Source organism: Camellia sinensis, chromosome 4, assembly GCF_055761805.1.
Source record: "Camellia sinensis isolate YWXY chromosome 4, ASM5576180v1, whole genome shotgun sequence".
In the NCBI taxonomy this organism is placed as follows: Eukaryota; Viridiplantae; Streptophyta; class Magnoliopsida; order Ericales; family Theaceae; genus Camellia; species Camellia sinensis.
This window is the reverse complement of record NC_138964.1, coordinates 182,225,774-182,243,326: the sequence shown is the minus strand read 5'-3', so window position 1 is coordinate 182,243,326 and position 17,553 is coordinate 182,225,774. Positions and strand designations below refer to the sequence as shown.

Below are 17,553 nucleotides of genomic sequence, written 5' to 3'. Positions count from 1 at the left end.
TGAGGGGGAGACGAAAATGCCTCATGAGGCAAGAATAACAAAACCGTGGATAAAGAGTGAAAGAATGACAACGGCATGTAGTGTATAAGTGTAAGAATTCAAGTGTGGTGAATCACTTGGTGAAGGCAGTGGTGAATCAGGACTCGGAAGAGGTGAACCATTTGTAAAACTTGATGTGGCTTCTAGCTCTACAGTAGTTGTCGGAGTAACTGCACTAGAGTTTCTAGGGTTTATAGGTAAAGTGCTGGAGTTGTTAGTAGGGGTGTGTGCGGTGTGGTCTGAACGGTTTGAACGTAAAATTACAAAGCGAATGGTGGATTGGCGGATTAGCGAATTAGCAAATCACGGTTTAGGCAGTTTTGAGCAGATTGGCAGATTGAAGAATATTCTAACCAATTATCAAATATTTGCATAATATATAACACTAATTTGCATGATATTATTTTTATATATATAACACAAATTAATTTTACATAATATGTTTTATATATATAATTATTAATTTGTAACAAACTTTACATCTTAAATTTCTCTCACACTCATTTTTATTTTGATATTTCATTGGAGGTTAAAAAGATATATGTATTAACTATAGCGGAATAGAACGGTTTGAAAGACAAATTATAAATTTTAAAGTTCAATCTGCGGTTGGCAGATAGAGCGGTGCGGATTGATGCGGATCGGTGCAGTTTTAGCAGATTGGGCAGTATTTTGCACAGCCCTAGTTGTTAGCATCATAACCTGGGAAAAACAAATTATCATCATGTGAAAGCACTAAACATCATTTCGATACACAATCAAGATTCGGAGAGATGTACTCACAATTGGATGACTCCCAACCTAGAACCATCCTTTCGCGATCAAAGATGATATGGGATCCGGTCATGAAGTTTTCTGGGGAAGGATTGAAGATTAACATCTTTAGGAACATTTTCTCAATGCAAAAGCAAAATCTACCCAAAAAATAGTTTGAAAAACCGTAATCAAGTGAAGGACATTATCCATTTTGAGTTAATGGCTTGTTATTGGGCAGGTATTTAAATTAGAGTCATGCATTTGTTCTATTCCCATTCCATTTCAAATTGGGATACAGTTCACAGATAATAAAAATTACACTAATTTATGTAGTTTAAAGAAAGAAAGATTAACATGTATAAATCTACATTGTTTTTCCTTTTTATCATTACGTAAGTCTTTTTTTTACTTCCAAACTTTATAAGTGATGGATATCGGACATGTGTGTCCCTCAAGTGTCTGAACCATGTCTAGGTCTAAAGTTTTTGTTAAAAGAATAGGATATGTTTGCACATTGGTCTAACAATGTCGGGAAGTGTCCGATGAGTATCAGTGTACCATGTCGAAGAAAGACATGCCACCTTAGAAATGCCCTTACTTCTTAGATGGTCTACTATGCAAAATTTCAAACCAATTCAAAATTCTAAATTAAATGAATCTGGTTTCCATCACTTCTCCACTTTTCATCCTTGGATGTTTTATATATATATATATATATATTTATCTATACATATCATCATGGTTTTACATATCGTCTATATGGTTACGTATCGGCCATTAGGCAAAGGTATTTGGAGCCTTTGTTATGGATACGCGTAGTTGTATCGTTGGGAAAAAAAATCACAGCCGTATTGGCTGATACAGCCGATACGATTCGTATTAGTCTATATTATAGACCATTACAATCAATATTTGAACCAATACGGCCGATACAAACTTTACGGCTAACATAGCCTTTTTAGGCATATAACATGAGATGAATCAATTGCCTAAAACTGACTTTAGTTTTCTTTTGTATACGTAATGTGTCTGTGTACAAAGGTTCCCAGCTCCACACTTTTGGGATCATTCAAATTAAATTTTATCTACCCAAAAAAAATGGTCTCTCACTTAAATAAAAGAACTAGAATCTTCTGTAAAAGACTTTCCGTTATCTTAAATGGTCATAGAATTTCTATCAATGAAGTAAATATGTTCTTGCATGTGAAAATGATGCTGAAATATTTTGAACCCACATCTCATTTTATGCAATAACAAGAACACCCAAAGCCACGGCAAGAAAACAAAAATGCTCAAAGGAGTGAAACATGCTAAAGCAATAGGCACTTGAACCTATTAGTCAATAAGAATGTGACTAGAAACAAAATTCCAACGAGGCAATGACATATGAGAATGGAATTACATACGTGTTTTTGGGAATATGCAATATATTATGTAACAAGATATGCAATATAATATGTAACAAGATACTTACGCCCAATGATATTTATGTCCCCACTTTTGACAACAGCTAAGCAATTCATGTATCCTTGACCCTGAGAATCATAAGAATGTATTTCAGTATATTTCAAGATGCAAGACTACGATAATAAACCACAAAAGGTTCGAGTCCCTAGTTCGCCCAACATAAATTTGGGATTTTACCCCTGGTCTCACCGAAGATGGGGTCAAGGGGTTCCTTGTTATCCAAAAAATATATATACATATATATATATATATATAATTTGAAAGTCTTAACTATTTTCTAGAAGAAAAGTGAAACATTACCTGCATATCAATTATTTCTATTGGATGAGTCACGAGGAATTGTTTTCCACCTTTCATGGTTAAATTCAATGATGCAAACTCAAAGGTGGTCTGATTTGCACTGCATGTGAAAAAGAGTCACCCCTCGAGGGCTCGAAAGAAGTTTACAAGAACAAAGGTCACTATTAAGTATCCAGGTTGAAACTGACCTTAAATCATAGCAATACTCAAAAGGGATCTGGGAATCAGATGGATGCCGTTTCTCTTTGGCCTGGGAATTGAACTGCATGACAGCACAACTTATTAATTCTTACCAAGTAAACAATTAATCTATATATAATAGAAAGAGTTCATTATTCAAACTACTTACACCCTCGGTGATAACTGAATAAGCTGGGTCGTTTAAGTATGTGAATGAGGTACCAGAGTCAAAGATTGCAGTGAAACAAAGATCAGTGACATTCTTGTCCACGGTAATTTGTGTTATGCTAATGTTATAAGTTGGACTGGCAAGAAGTTCCAAGAAAAATCAGAAAATCAGTACATGCACGTGATTTTGGTCAAAGATAAACAAAACAGTACAGACGCAAAGCTTGGGAGCTTGTCAGCAGGTTTTGCAAATATAGAATTGATAACATACTGTGATTGACCAAGATTGAATGGTGTTTCTCCTTGTTCTGAGCTGCCTTTATCTCCAAAACTAATTCTCCCAATTCCATCAGGTCCAAAACACATAGAAAAGGAATTTGCAGCAAGCCCTTGATTAGCTAAAATGCTAGGAACAGATATATTTTTCATACCAAGCCCAAATAGACCATTAGGAGCTCCACCATCCAAAAATAAACCAGTTTGAACAATGCCACAGCTGCAAGGAAAGTAACATAGAGATCATAAGGGCTGATGAAAACATAATTTGCTAGATCAACATCCATCTACCGTGCTAAGAACAAGAAGAAACACTGAAGACATAAAATTGGAACAAGCCCCATCAATTAGGGTAAAAAAAATTCAAGTTCACTGATGGAAATTGTAGGAACATTTATATAATTGATGATCTCTCGGGTGCCAAAAATATCATTGATCTCTCGGGAAAATTTGCCTCCACAAACAAAATTTGTCATGTTAAAGAAAAATATAGATTTACCTGAATGATGATATGAAAATCAATGACAATAACGGCAACATCATATTAATCAGTACAGATGTTGACAATTTCGACAATCATTGATTCATTGATATTGACATAAACCACACAGAATTTATCCTAGAAGTGTATGACAACAAAGTAATACAAGATATTACCTACCCAAATGTAATTTGTGCATCAACAGCTTTTAATTGACTGTCATCTGTAGTTAAGTGCAAGACATCCTCTACCAAGAGCCCAAAAGATGAAGTATTATTAGAAAGATATTCTTCATAATAGGGACATGTATTAAGTGAGCATTGTCCACAAAAGGTACTGTTGCAGGAAACTTTCGAACTTGTTGTTGAATTACTAGGGCTGTAAATATTAAAGTCTACCTGTTCACAAAGAGGTTACCAAAGTAATTGTCCAGTTAGCAATATCAACGTATAAATAAACCCGTTGTTTCAGTGATCAATAAATCCAAACAGCGATGAATTGTTGGTTGCCAAAGGCATGCTTTGCTTAAAGCTCATTTAGTATCAAAAGTTTACAAGTAAACACAATAATCAGCTATTGTCCTCATGAAACTTTTACAACTGATCAACAAAAGAAGACATATGAAAATGAGTAGTCGAATTCTAAGTTGGACAAGAATTCTAATAGACTGAAGAAATCTTTCAATCAACTGAAACTAGGTTTCTGAAATGAGAGTGCATTTCAATAATCTTGTAGAAATTAGGTATGATATGGAACTTAATATCAAATTCAGGGCTATTTGACACTGAGTAGCAATGGGGACCAAAGGTCAAGATATGGAAATAAATTAGATAAGATTCTCAGAATGGAATGATGATAATGACAGTGCCTATAGCTATACACACCAAATTAATGGTTGAGCAAAAATGGAAATGAGAACCTAGGACATTCTCAATAGTAAAATTTTATACTGATAATTTTGTGATGACCTCCACATCCTTCAACTGCTCAAACTAATTGAATCACATAAACTTTATAATATTGGCTAGCTTTCAAAACAATTTTGCATCAATTTCGGTGTCTAATCTTTTGGACAACCATTCCCATGCAAGACAGTTGTGTTAGGTAGACAGCAAAGAAACCTCGGAATCTAACAAGTTTCCGTCAACCACAATGGTGTTAAGGCCTTCAAAATTGAAGAGGCAACTTGCTGTACTCATCATTTCTTCTAAAACTTCCTTCGCATTTCACCTAACATTCAAAGTTTTCAAGAATCCTATTTGACCACACATGATGGAACTGCTCAGAATTATTTTGCTTCTAAAATCTTGTTCCCCTGGCTATTTTCAGACCACATTCTAGATTAACAAAACGAAAATTCAACAAAATAAAAGAGTGAAGCAGAGAAATGAAAAATCTATATAATAAATCATGTTATGGTGCAAATTTTCCCGTAACAACAAACAAAACATATCATCATCATGTGAAAAGAAAGGACTATGCAATGGAAGCAACACAAAATTCAAAGAATGAAACAACGCACTTGTCCAGATGTTGTCGGCAAGCCACGTACGCATTGGATGCAATCACATGGTAACCAAAACAGGTCGCTTCCGGTGTCAAGTGCCACAAGAAACCATAAGCTCGGTGATCCCACAGAAACATTCGCATAAAACAAACTGAAATTCCCAAAAAGATACAGAAAAAATAGTTATTATAGATAATCAGAAAAAGGAATTCTAAACCTTGAGTGTCCCCAATTCAATATCACAACAACTACCAACCAAGCACTCCCTTATAAACCTATCAGCAGCGACTAGCTACTGATTTTTTTTTTATTTATTTATTTTTATTATTTTTGGTTTTATCGAAGACCTAAAAGAACATAAAATATCTCCACTCCACCGTGTCCAAAGCAAAATTTTAGAGGGTGTTTGGTTGAGAGGTCAAATCATAACTCTACACTTATATTTGAGTATGATGTTTGTCTATAATTTTTAAAAATTAATCTTAAATTATTTTTGAAAACTCATTTCAGATAGGATTTGAATATTGAAATTTGGTTTACCCGGTTATCTTCTCGAATGTCTGGTCAGTTGATCAGAATAGTGTAATTTTTTTTAGTACCTGTTTTTTTTATAGATTAAATAAAAAATATTTGAAAAATATTTTAAAATTTTTTTATATGTTTTGAATAGAATTTTAGATTATGTATTTGAGTATGAATTATAAATTTTTGATTCAAATATCATATGTCACATCAATTATTTCAAATTTAATTCAAAATTCATAACCAAACAAATTTTTCATACTCAAATCATAATTTCAAAACTTAGAAACTCAAAATACAACTCTATTCTCAAATCATAATTCTAAATTTCTACCAAACATGACCTTAATTTATTTGCAAATAGATAGCATATATAATCCTCTCACATTTAAAAAAAAAAAAAAAAAAAATCTATATTTAGGTACCGTTCGGTAACACTTACGTTTTAAGTTTTCAGTTTATATTTACAAAAATTTTAAAAACTCAAATAAAAACTTGTTCGGTAAATTTTTGATTTATAAATCAGTGGTCTCAGTTTATAAATTTAGCCAAAAAATGTAAACTCAAAAAATGTGTTTCCGTTTTGAGTTTTTTTTTTTTACCACTCAACACTAGCCACCACCCACCACCATTTTCCACCATCGTCTTCTGACACCACCACCCACCCCCCACCACATCACCACTCACCACCCACCTGCCACCACCAGCCACCACCCGCCACCACCACCACCCACCTGGCACCAACTCGTCACTACTACCCACCCCTCGCCACCGCCGCCGCCACCACCACCACCACTACCACCACTACCCACCACCCACCTTCCATCCACCCACCACCCGTCACTACAATCCACCGCCCGCCACCACTACTCACCACTCACCTGCCACCACCCGCCACCACTAGCCACTCACCACCATCAGCCACTAGCTACCTGCCACCCACATGCCACCACCACCTGCCACCCACCACCATCCACTCGCTACCACCCGCCATCGTCACCCACCCACCACCACCACCACTCGCCATCCGCCACCCACCACCACCACCCGCCACCACCACCACCACCCACTCGCTACCACCCACCACCCGCCACCGTCACCCATCCATCCACTCACCACTTACCCGCCACCACCACCCACCCGCCATCACCCATCACCACCCGCCATCCGCCACCCACCTGCCACCACCACCTACCATCCGCCGCCACCATCACCACCCATTCGTTACTACCCACCACCCGCCACGGTCACCCACCCACCACCACCCGCTATCCACCACCCACCACCCACCGTCACCACTTTTCACCATCGTCTTCCGCCGCCACTTGCCATTGCTTGGCATTTCTCACTCTTTTTTATATTTTTAAATTTTTTTAAACATTTTGTCAATTACCAAACGCGTTTGTAGTTTATGTTTTTTTAAAAATAAACAAAAATTAATTTATAAAATTTTTATAGATATAAACTAAAAACGTAAATGTTACCAAACATACCTTTAATTGCCATTTGCTTGAGACCAACAGTTTGGTGTGGATGAGATGAGGCACCCACTCACTTATTTAAATGCGATGTTTGGATTCGAATCTCACCATTGGAGGATACTATGCGATGCGTGGGTTAAAATAAATAATTTTAAAAATTAAATTATAACAAAAATTTTATTTATAATATAAAATAAAATTAATTTAACATTAATTAATTCTCATATAATAATTATATTTATGATAAAATATAAATATATTTCATCTTGATGAATTTTGTAATTTTAGTTTTTCAATTTACCAATTATCTCATATCTATTATGTAAAATCAATTACCTTATCAATATATCAAAATTGAAGAATAAAAAAAAAATATAGTATCAGTGGCCCTAATCTTCAACCCACTCCTCAAATAAGATTTTGATGATTTCAATCCTGCTAGGCTGCTAGATATAACCTCTAAAATAGTCTCATTAAATATTAGTTAATTATACGTGCTAATATTTAGAGGTTAAATCAATTGAACATTTTGCAAACCCTATAGCCATTTTCTTAATTTGAACTCCATATACATTTTTAATCTTTGATTTTTTTTATATTTTTTAATTGTTTTATATTACAAAAATTTATAACTAATATACTAAACAAATAAATTAAACTGAATATGTATATAAAACAATTTAACTCTAACCTATAGGCTTTTTTTTTTTTTTTTTTTTTTTATAGTGGATTTGATTGAAAATGTGTTAAACCATTTTAATGGCTAGTACCTAAATCTCAATACTTATTCAGTTGGTAACTTGAGCCAGAATGACCACTTGGCTTATAGTTAGCATGATTCAAATAAAAGGTAATGCATGTACTATATGTGAATTTATATTTTTTTCCCCTCATTTGTTAATAAATTTATGCATAATCCACATTTCAAATAAAAAATTTATAAATTTTTAAGAGTTAATCACAAACTTAAAAAAAAAAAGAAGACATGATACATTATAAATATGTATGAAATAACTTTATTAATAAACCATTTTTATTAAAAAATTCTATACTTAATCAAATAGTTCTTCTAGCATTTGAAAATTTAATATTTATGAATAAATTTAATATTTTCAAATACTCCAAGCATTTTTCACATTTAAAATTTATGAATAAATTTATGTAATTTAAAAATTTTATACTTTATTAAAACTTTTAGTATTACAAAATCAATAATTAAGTTTTATCAAATATGCTTTAAATCTAATCATCAACCTATTTTTTAAACAAAATTTTCTCATTCAAAATTTTAACAAATATTTATTTAGGAAAACTATCCACATGTTATTGCACCATGTTCATGGTTATTATTATGCGTATGTAACTTAGGCCCTAATCTAAATGCACCTTGTATTTTTTAAATTTTGTTTAATGTTTGACATGACCCATAAAATGGTTATAAATTATAGGTAAAAATTTAAGTTATTAACTTAAAATAAGTTGTAAATTTATTTGGTGCAATGTAACATTTGATAATCTATATAACATTTGTATTGTGTAAATATACATAATGTCTCAACAGTTATTACTAAGACGAAAGATATGAGACTCTTATATTCATATGTATTTAAGGATTTCCAACAAGTTTAAAATAAAAAAAAAGTTACAAATTGTAGTTTAAAAAATTCTCTATTTTTTAGCCAAATAAGCTATAAAAATATCAAATAAATTATAATTTAAAATTACAACCAAATAAACTTAATTACACAATAAAATATAATAGAAAAATATAATAAGTATAACATTATTTAAGAAAAAGTGCACCAACTATAAAATTTGAAAATTAAAATCAAACCTCATAAAAATTTTGAAATATGAAATTATGGAAATTACAAAACATAAATGCATAAGTAATATTATAACCATATGCATCATCCAAGAGAAGAATAAACTTACAATGAAAATTTGTTAATAAATATGCATATTTTCTCAATAGCCTCCATCATCCATATTTATGTACTTGATAAATATAGATTTCAAACCGTTAAACCTCGACTAAAGAGATTAGAGATTTATTTTATAAAATATACTTAAATTAAATAAGCATGCAATAAATTTTTAGAAATTAGCATAATTGTTGGATGCATAATAGAAATAAGGATGTGGGAGGCTAAAGATTAGAAATTGATCTTTAAAAAAAAGTATAAACTTACAATAAAAAAAATTATCAATTGAATTCTTCACAATTGCTCCATTACAAATAGTCAACACTTGATGAACACCGACTCGAATTTGACTCGAATCCAATAAGTGTAAGAGAGAAGGTTTATGGGAGATGTGAATTACTTCTCATAATTTATGATACATAATTTTAAAATTTTAAAATTGATTTACTCTTTTTTCTTTTTAAAAGTCATAAATTATGAGAAAATTAATTTTTTTTAATAGTTATATGGCACACTTTTGAATTTTGAAATGGGTTAGTATACTTTCTTTTTAAATTTCATAAATCATTAGATAGTTATATTTTTATTGTTGAGAAAGTGTTACCCAATAGATTTTTTAATTTTTTTTAATAATAAATAAAAATTAATCAAGAAACTTAATATGTGAGTTTGGAAATAAATAAATAAATAATGTAATTTTAAAAGATTACTATATTGAATTTTGAAAGGAGTATTATTATAAATTTTGAAAAAGATTTCTATATTAGTTATAGCATAGATAATGTGATAATCTTGAAATAGAAAATATGTATATATATATATTTAAAAATCATAAATTATGGAATAATTAGAGTTTTTTTATGATTATAATTAGATTTCAGTGAATTGCTTCCATATTAATGGCACACAAATTTAAATTTTAAAATAATTGAGCATGCTTTCCTTTTAGAAGTCGTAATTTATGGAATAATTAGAGTTTAATTGTTATTGTAATAACTCGAAAATTTAAGTTGTCCTTTAAATTTTATATTAGTATTATTTAATTATAAATGAGAAAAACCCTAAATGTTTAATTAAATATTCCGTAAGAGTAAAATAAAATATTGAATGTTATGAGTGTATGAGATAAAGTGTAATTAAATTAGGAATTATATATTATTGAGAAAAAAAAAAGATATATAATTAGTTTAAGATTTGGGCCCAAGTATAATTAAGCAACTAAGTTAAACTTATCCATTTGAGGGGATAAGCTTCAAATGTAGAGCATAATGATGCAGCTAAATAGAAGGGATCCGTGGCGTGGCTACACGTGTTACCTAGAACTTGTTGAGCAAGCATTAAACTTAGGGTCCGTTTGGCAAGCAAGGTTGGGGCTAAAATAGCCACAAAAGACAAAATAGGCTATTTTAGCCACAACAAACAAAATATCACATCCAACCCATAATCATTACACTTTTCTCTCACAAAAAAAGTCAAAAAAGCCAAAAAGCCAAAAAGTCCTTCCCAAACCAAGTTTTTTAGCCCAGGCTAAAATAGCCAAAAAAGCCAAAAAGCCAAAAAGCTAACCCACTTCCCAAACGGAGGCTTAGTATTAAAAGAGGAACAGGTGTTGTGAATGGAAGGAGGAAACAAACTAAGAAAGGGGAAGAAAATATTGAAAATCAAGAAGGTTTTTGATTGTAGAAAGAAAGTATGAGGTATTAATTTTAAAGTGAGTTATATTATACCTGGAGTCACTATAATATATTTTACGTACGTTTTGAATTACCATAGTTTATTTTATTTAAATTGTGTTTTATAAATTATGTTATTTATTTATGAACCTTATTTTATATAATAAGAAAAACCCATGGATATAACTGTTTATTAAAATATGTTTTGAGTAATTATTTTATAAGTACCACCACGGAGGTCCCATGCTTTGGGGAACTTAAATAACCATTGGCCCTCTGATTAGTCACTTTGTGACCCTCTGTCTGTCATGGATCCACTGACACTCTGACTTCTGGTATGAAGCAAAGTGTTGTACGGAATTAAGTGCTACACTATTGTGGGAGCCACCTCTAGAATTCGTACGAGCCACATTTTGAGTCTATACATTTGTTCTGTTCTGTACCGTGGTTATGATTTCTCGTGTGGAGCAAAGTACTGTACGGAGCTAAGTGCTACACTATGGTAGAAGTCACCTCTAGAGTTCGTACGAGCCACCTCTTGAGTCTGTACATCTGTTCTGTTCTGTTCTGTTTTGTACCGTGGTTATGATTATTTTGCATTTTAATATCAAGCTTGATTTAGCCAATAATTATCCATGGTGATTTTATATCCTTATGCTCTCAGTATAATAATTCTCATTTTTCCATGTGCTTATAGTTGTTTACTAATTTTTAGGAAACAATACAATTCAAAATTTTTTTTTGGAGAGTCTTAGATGTGGGGCTGCGAAATAGACACACACAAGACTTTTATGGTATTTTTATATGTAAATATCGGCCTTTTTAGTCAATAAATTTTGTTATAAAAATAGAAGATCCGATGATTATTTTGGTACCCTTACTTAAATATTTTTCCGCTCGCGTTTATTTATTTGTTCAAGAATTAGTCGGAGGTAATTTCAGTTACTGGCCATCATGATACTTAACCCTTAAGTACGAGAATTGGGTCTTGACCGTTATTGTTAAATTAGAGTTAACCAATAGACTTTTTCAAAATAAAAAATAATTAGATTTTAGTGAGGTGCTTCCATATATAGTAGAGTTTTATTATTATGATTAAATAAGAGTTTAACTAATAGAATGTTTTTTATTATTTAAAAATCAAAAAATCATAAAATTTAGTTTGAGGGTTTAGAGCTCCCACAAGTCTTGTCATTAGAAAGACCATTTTTCCTTATATATATAAACTAGTATATCACTTGTGCTATTCACGGGATAAAATAATATATTATTTAGTAAAAATATGACAATTATATTTAAATTTTTTTTATATTTTGTAAAATAAAAGTTAAATAGAAGTTAGTCAATCGGGATTTTTTTAATTGTTTAAAATTAAGAAAATCAAAAAAATTACTATGAGATATTGATCATAAAGCTTCTCACTAAAAATCTCATTTTGCTTATATAAATGGGAGTATAAGATTCACTTTATGTAAGTGAAACAATTCATTTTTTCCTTTTTTTTCTCAAAGTGAGATTATAAAATAAAAGTTAAATGAAAGCTAGCCAATAGAGATTTTCTTAATTGTTTAAAGTTAACAATTGTTTGGGCGAGAAGTTTATTTTGAATCAAGCAATCTTAGCTGTTTAATCTTTAATTAGGTCAATTTTTAATTTATTTCTAATCAAACAAATTTAACCAATATATTTTGTTAAAACCGCTAAAATCACAGTTAAACCAATGAATCGATCAAATTGAAAACGGTTTACCCTATTAACCAGGTCAAAGGACCACCCAACTTATACAAAAATTAATTATTAAAACTTTTAAATTTTATTTTAATTTTAAAATTTAAACTGTCTTGAACTGCAACATACACAACACTATAATATTAAATGGGAGCATAAGGTTTATAGGCCCTATTTGATTTCAGGATATAAATGGTGGGATTGGATATTATATCATGTGAAGTCCATATATCTCATGTTTGCAATATTTTTTTTTGAAGAGGATATAGTATACCATGGGATTGTATATCCCTCAAAATTGGAGGATATAAAATACCATCACCCCCCCATTATATCATATTCCTTTGGTTGGGATATGATTTAAAAAGTCCAATTTACCCTCTTGTCTATCCAACAAAATATAATTTAATATAATATAATATAATATAATTTTTGAATTTACTATAATATAATTATTGAATTTAATTTAATATTATTGAATTTAATATAAATTTGGAATTTAATATAATATAATATAATTGAATTTAATTTAATATAAATTTGGAATTTAATATAATATAATATTATTGAATTTAATACAATATAATATTATTTAATTTAATTTAATATAAATTTGGAATTTAATATAATATAATATTATTGAATTTAATATAATATAATATAATACAATAAAATTTAATATAAATTTTTAATTTAATATAATATAATATTATTTAAATTAATTTAATTTAATATAAATTTTGAATTTAATATAATATAATATAATATTATGAGGGTAATTTTGAAAATTACTTGTTTATATCCCACAATATATTTTATAAAACAAACATGAATAATATATATTCAGTCTTATATATCAAGTCAACAAATATGAATTGCGGGATATATTATCCAATACATATATCTTATTCATTATATATCTTGACTAAATCTCACATCATATTATATCTTTAATTTTATATCCAGTGAAACAAACAGGGCCAAATAATAAAACAACTCATTTTATCATCTTTTTCCTGATATAGGATTGTAAAATAAGAGTTAATAGTTGTTTAGACGAGGAGTTTATTTCTAATCAAGCAATCTCAATCGTTCAATTTTTAATAAGGTCAATCTTAGTTTTATTTCAAATCAAACAAATCTAAGTAATATATTTTTGATAAAACAACTAAAACCGTGATTAAACTAGTGAATCAATCAAACCGAAAATGATTCAGCCTAATCGACTAAGTCAAAAGACCAACCAATTTACATCAAAATTAATTAATTAAAACTTTTAAATTTTATTTTAAAATTTAAATCATCTTGAACTGAAACATGCACAATACTATAATAGTAAATGAAAGTCTAAGATTCACTTTATATAAGGGAAACAACTCACTTTTTATTTCTTTTCCCGATATGGGATTATAATTATTTTAAAGTTAAATATTATAAGAGTTTCAAAATCTCATACAAAATTATTTTTAAAATCAAAACCTCTACGTGAGATTGTAAAATAAAAGTTAAATTGAAGCTAACTAATAGAAATTTTCTTAATTGTTTAAAATTAAGAAAAAAAAAATTGGTATTAATTATAAGGCATCTCACTAAAAATTTTCTTTTGCTTATATAAATGGGACCATAAGATTCACTTTATATAAATGAAACAATTCACTTTTTCTTTCTTTTCCCGATGTGAGATTGTAAAATAAAAGTTAAATGGAAGCTCACCAATAGAGATTTTCTTAATTGTTTAAAATTAAGAAATTTCAATAATTTATATAAATTGGAACATAAGATTCACTATGTAAATGAAACAATATACTTTTTCCTCTTTTTTTTTTCCCGATTCGGGATTATAAAATAAAAGGTAAATGGAAGCTAAAATAAAAGGTAAATGGAGCTAGCCAATGAGAATTTTTTTAATTGTTTAAAATTAAGAAAATTCAATAATTTTAGAATGAGGGTTTGGAACTTGTAGAAGACTTCTCCTTTAAAATTCCCTTTATAAAATTCATTTTATATAAATGAAACAACTTACTTTTTCTTTTCTTTTTTTCTTGACGTGGGATTGTAACATTTTATGTAAGTGAAATAACTCATTTTTTTTTTCTTTTTTTTTTTTCTCGATGTGGGATTGCAATTATTTTAAAGTTAAATATTATAAGAGTTTCAAAATCTCATACAAAATTATTTTAAAAATAAAAACCTCTATGTGGAATTTTAAAATACAAACTCTCACAAGCCTACTCACTAAATGGGATGGAAGTATAAGATTCATTTTATATGAGTAAAATAATTCATTTTTTTCCTTCTTTTCTCGATATGAGATTATCAAATAAAAGTTAGCCAATGGAGTCAAGAAAATTAATATGAGATATTGAAACTCTCATAAAGCTCTTCACTAAAAACTCCACTTTCTTTATATAATATATAGATTAGGTCTTCTTCAATTTAGGATGTTGGAAACATATAAAGATCAACACAAAATTATGAATTTTTATAGCGCATCCCATATGGCTTTTGAAAAATAAAAACCAACTACTATTCTATGATTTTTGTTAGATCAAGTACGTTTGTATACTTTATTTATTTTAATATTATCAGAAGAACATCAAACACATGGGCAATTCTGGTAGACAATCCCGTTAAACATCATGCATAGTTGTTTTGGCAGTTTTTATTTGCACACTATACTTTGTTTTAGTTTATGATATTTTTGTCGTTCGAATATCAATTTTTGAACAAAAATATTTATTAGAATATTAATTTCTAAACAAAAATTAATTGTTAACAAAAATAATTATTAGTATATTAATTTCTGAATAAAAATTAATTGTTTGGATATCAATGACAGAGCATGGTTTCGTTTGGAAGTTGAAATCAGAGCACTAAAATTGTGTGAATTGAGAATTTTTGTTGAGATATTGAAACTTTCATGAGACTATTTAATGTGAGAGTATAAGATTCCTTTTATATAAGTAAAACAACTCATTTTTTTCCTTTTTTTCCGATGTGGGATTATCAAATAAAAGTTAACTAATAGAGATTTTCTTAATTACTTAAATTTATTTTTTAATTAGAAAATTAAGAAATTAGAATTGGAAAAATGGAACTCCCACAAGGTTTGTGGGTTAAAAAGACCATTTTTCTTATATAATAGATTAGGGCCTGCCTTCCCTCTAGTCTCAAATCAGATTGGAGGGTGTTGTTGGGCCCTTTGAGGCCCACTACGAGACCCGTTTCGATAATTTGAACCGTTAAATGTGTAAAACTCGTTGAGTACTATATCCTTATAAAAACTCACGTTAATCGGATATCGATAGTTACGTGATCAAATCAGTTTTATATATAAAAAAATGGACGGTGAAAAAATGAACAGTTGACAAAAAACTGATCTGATAAGATAACTATCGATATTTGATTAACGTAATTTTTTTATAGGCATATAGTATTCGACGGGTTTTACACATTAAATGGTTCAGATTATTAAAACGAGACCCATGATAGACCTCCACGTGCCCAACAACACCTTCCAGTCTGATCTGAGACCAGAGAAAAGCCAATACCTATAATTATAGTCCTCAATTTTCGAACAAATTGATCCTTGGACTCCTAAATATTGAAATAAAAATGCTATTGTCATATGAATTTAAAGCAGATATTATATCCAACTAAGCAATAATACTATCAGTTTACTATAAATTTTATGTTATTTTATTTTTCCTAGAAAACATAAAACACTACCCTTAGAAACTGGCAAAAATAATAATTAAATAGATAAAATTAAGCGAAGTGAAAGAGAAAAAAGAGTCGTACTGTCCGAGAGCATTGAGTTGGTAAGTATCGTTGCCGCCGACGAAAGTAAGAGGAGCAGAAGTAACTGCAGCGAGCTTGCGGCCGTGAAAGAGGAGATCGCGGTGGGCCATGGCAGCATAGTAATCGATGCTGCCTTTCTCCGGCAAACCACGGAGGTCGAGAATTCCCTTGACTGGATCGGAGTATCTGTGGTGTATATTGAACCCGAACGTACCAAATCCATCGCACCTCTGCGATCCCCAAACCACCATCATCATTAACACCACATAATAGTAGTAGTACCCCATAGTTGAAGCACAATTACTAGAACAAGCAATTTGAGATTTACACAAGTTTCCACAGTATAGAGAGAAATAGAGAGCGAGAGAGAGAGAGAATATGTGTACTTGTATATATTAGAGTGTGTACAATGAGTTCCTTTATATAAGAGAAAATACATATATTAAATGTGGAATAAATCAATCATTGTCAATCAAATCATCTAATTTATGGAAGGTGCATCAATCTATCAATCAATCTGTGTGGATGATTTTCCGACCACACTACCCGCTTAGTAACCAGCTAGAGAGCACTGGCAGAATAGATGGCACCTGACTAACCCGCAACAGAAATATAAGAATCCCACGGTGGTTTCGACCACCCGGGGCACTCCGACGATCAAGTTAGTATATCTCTCAAAGATAAATCAAGTACTAAACTCACAAGCTTGAGTATCAAAAACATACCTTAGACCCATGGGGGTGTCTTTCTTTTATAGCCAATACAATCCTAGTCCCAATAGGAGCCTGACCCTAATGGACTTAGGATTACTGCTAATCTGGGACTCCCAGTGGGATTAGGATAAACTCTCTAAGAGTCTTATCTTAATACAAACTAAAGTCTTCTCCCAATCTAGGACTCTTGTCCATATCCAAGTTGAGTTCCCTCTTCATTCTAGGATTCTTACCCCTTATCCGCTTATCTCGGATTCTGATATCTTCGGAGGCAACCTCGGCCTAGCCGAGATGACCTCGGCACAACGACCAAGACACGTGGAACCTCGGCTGACACGTCGGCGTCACCTTGCCACGTGTTGGTACTCAGAAAATATATCTCCACAACTGCCCCCTAGGTTCTATTACCTCGGCATTCTGAGGTGATGGAAGCTATACTGTTCGTTCATCTGTGCCCCTCTGTCCGAGATCAAACTCGCCGACCTCAAAGTTCTCTGGACTTTACTGTCCACTGGTGTCAAGAATCAAGTTTCATG

At 30.8% G+C, this 17,553-nt stretch overlaps 1 protein-coding gene across 1 annotated transcript; it reads right to left on the bottom strand.

The window, feature by feature from the left end:
- Positions 1-425: 425 nt before the first annotated feature.
- On the bottom strand, positions 426-16,722 carry LOC114309415 (aspartyl protease family protein 1). Its single transcript, XM_028255145.2, has 10 exons — positions 16,305-16,722; positions 5,190-5,325; positions 3,848-4,065; positions 3,182-3,406; positions 2,912-3,047; positions 2,751-2,824; positions 2,563-2,662; positions 2,270-2,330; positions 823-894; positions 426-741 (listed from the first exon to the last, which is right to left on the bottom strand). The coding sequence occupies exons 1-10, from the start codon at positions 16,589-16,591 to the stop codon at positions 722-724; spliced, it is 1,329 nt and encodes a 442-aa protein (XP_028110946.2). The 5' UTR covers positions 16,592-16,722; the 3' UTR covers positions 426-721.
- Positions 16,723-17,553: the final 831 nt, after the last annotated feature.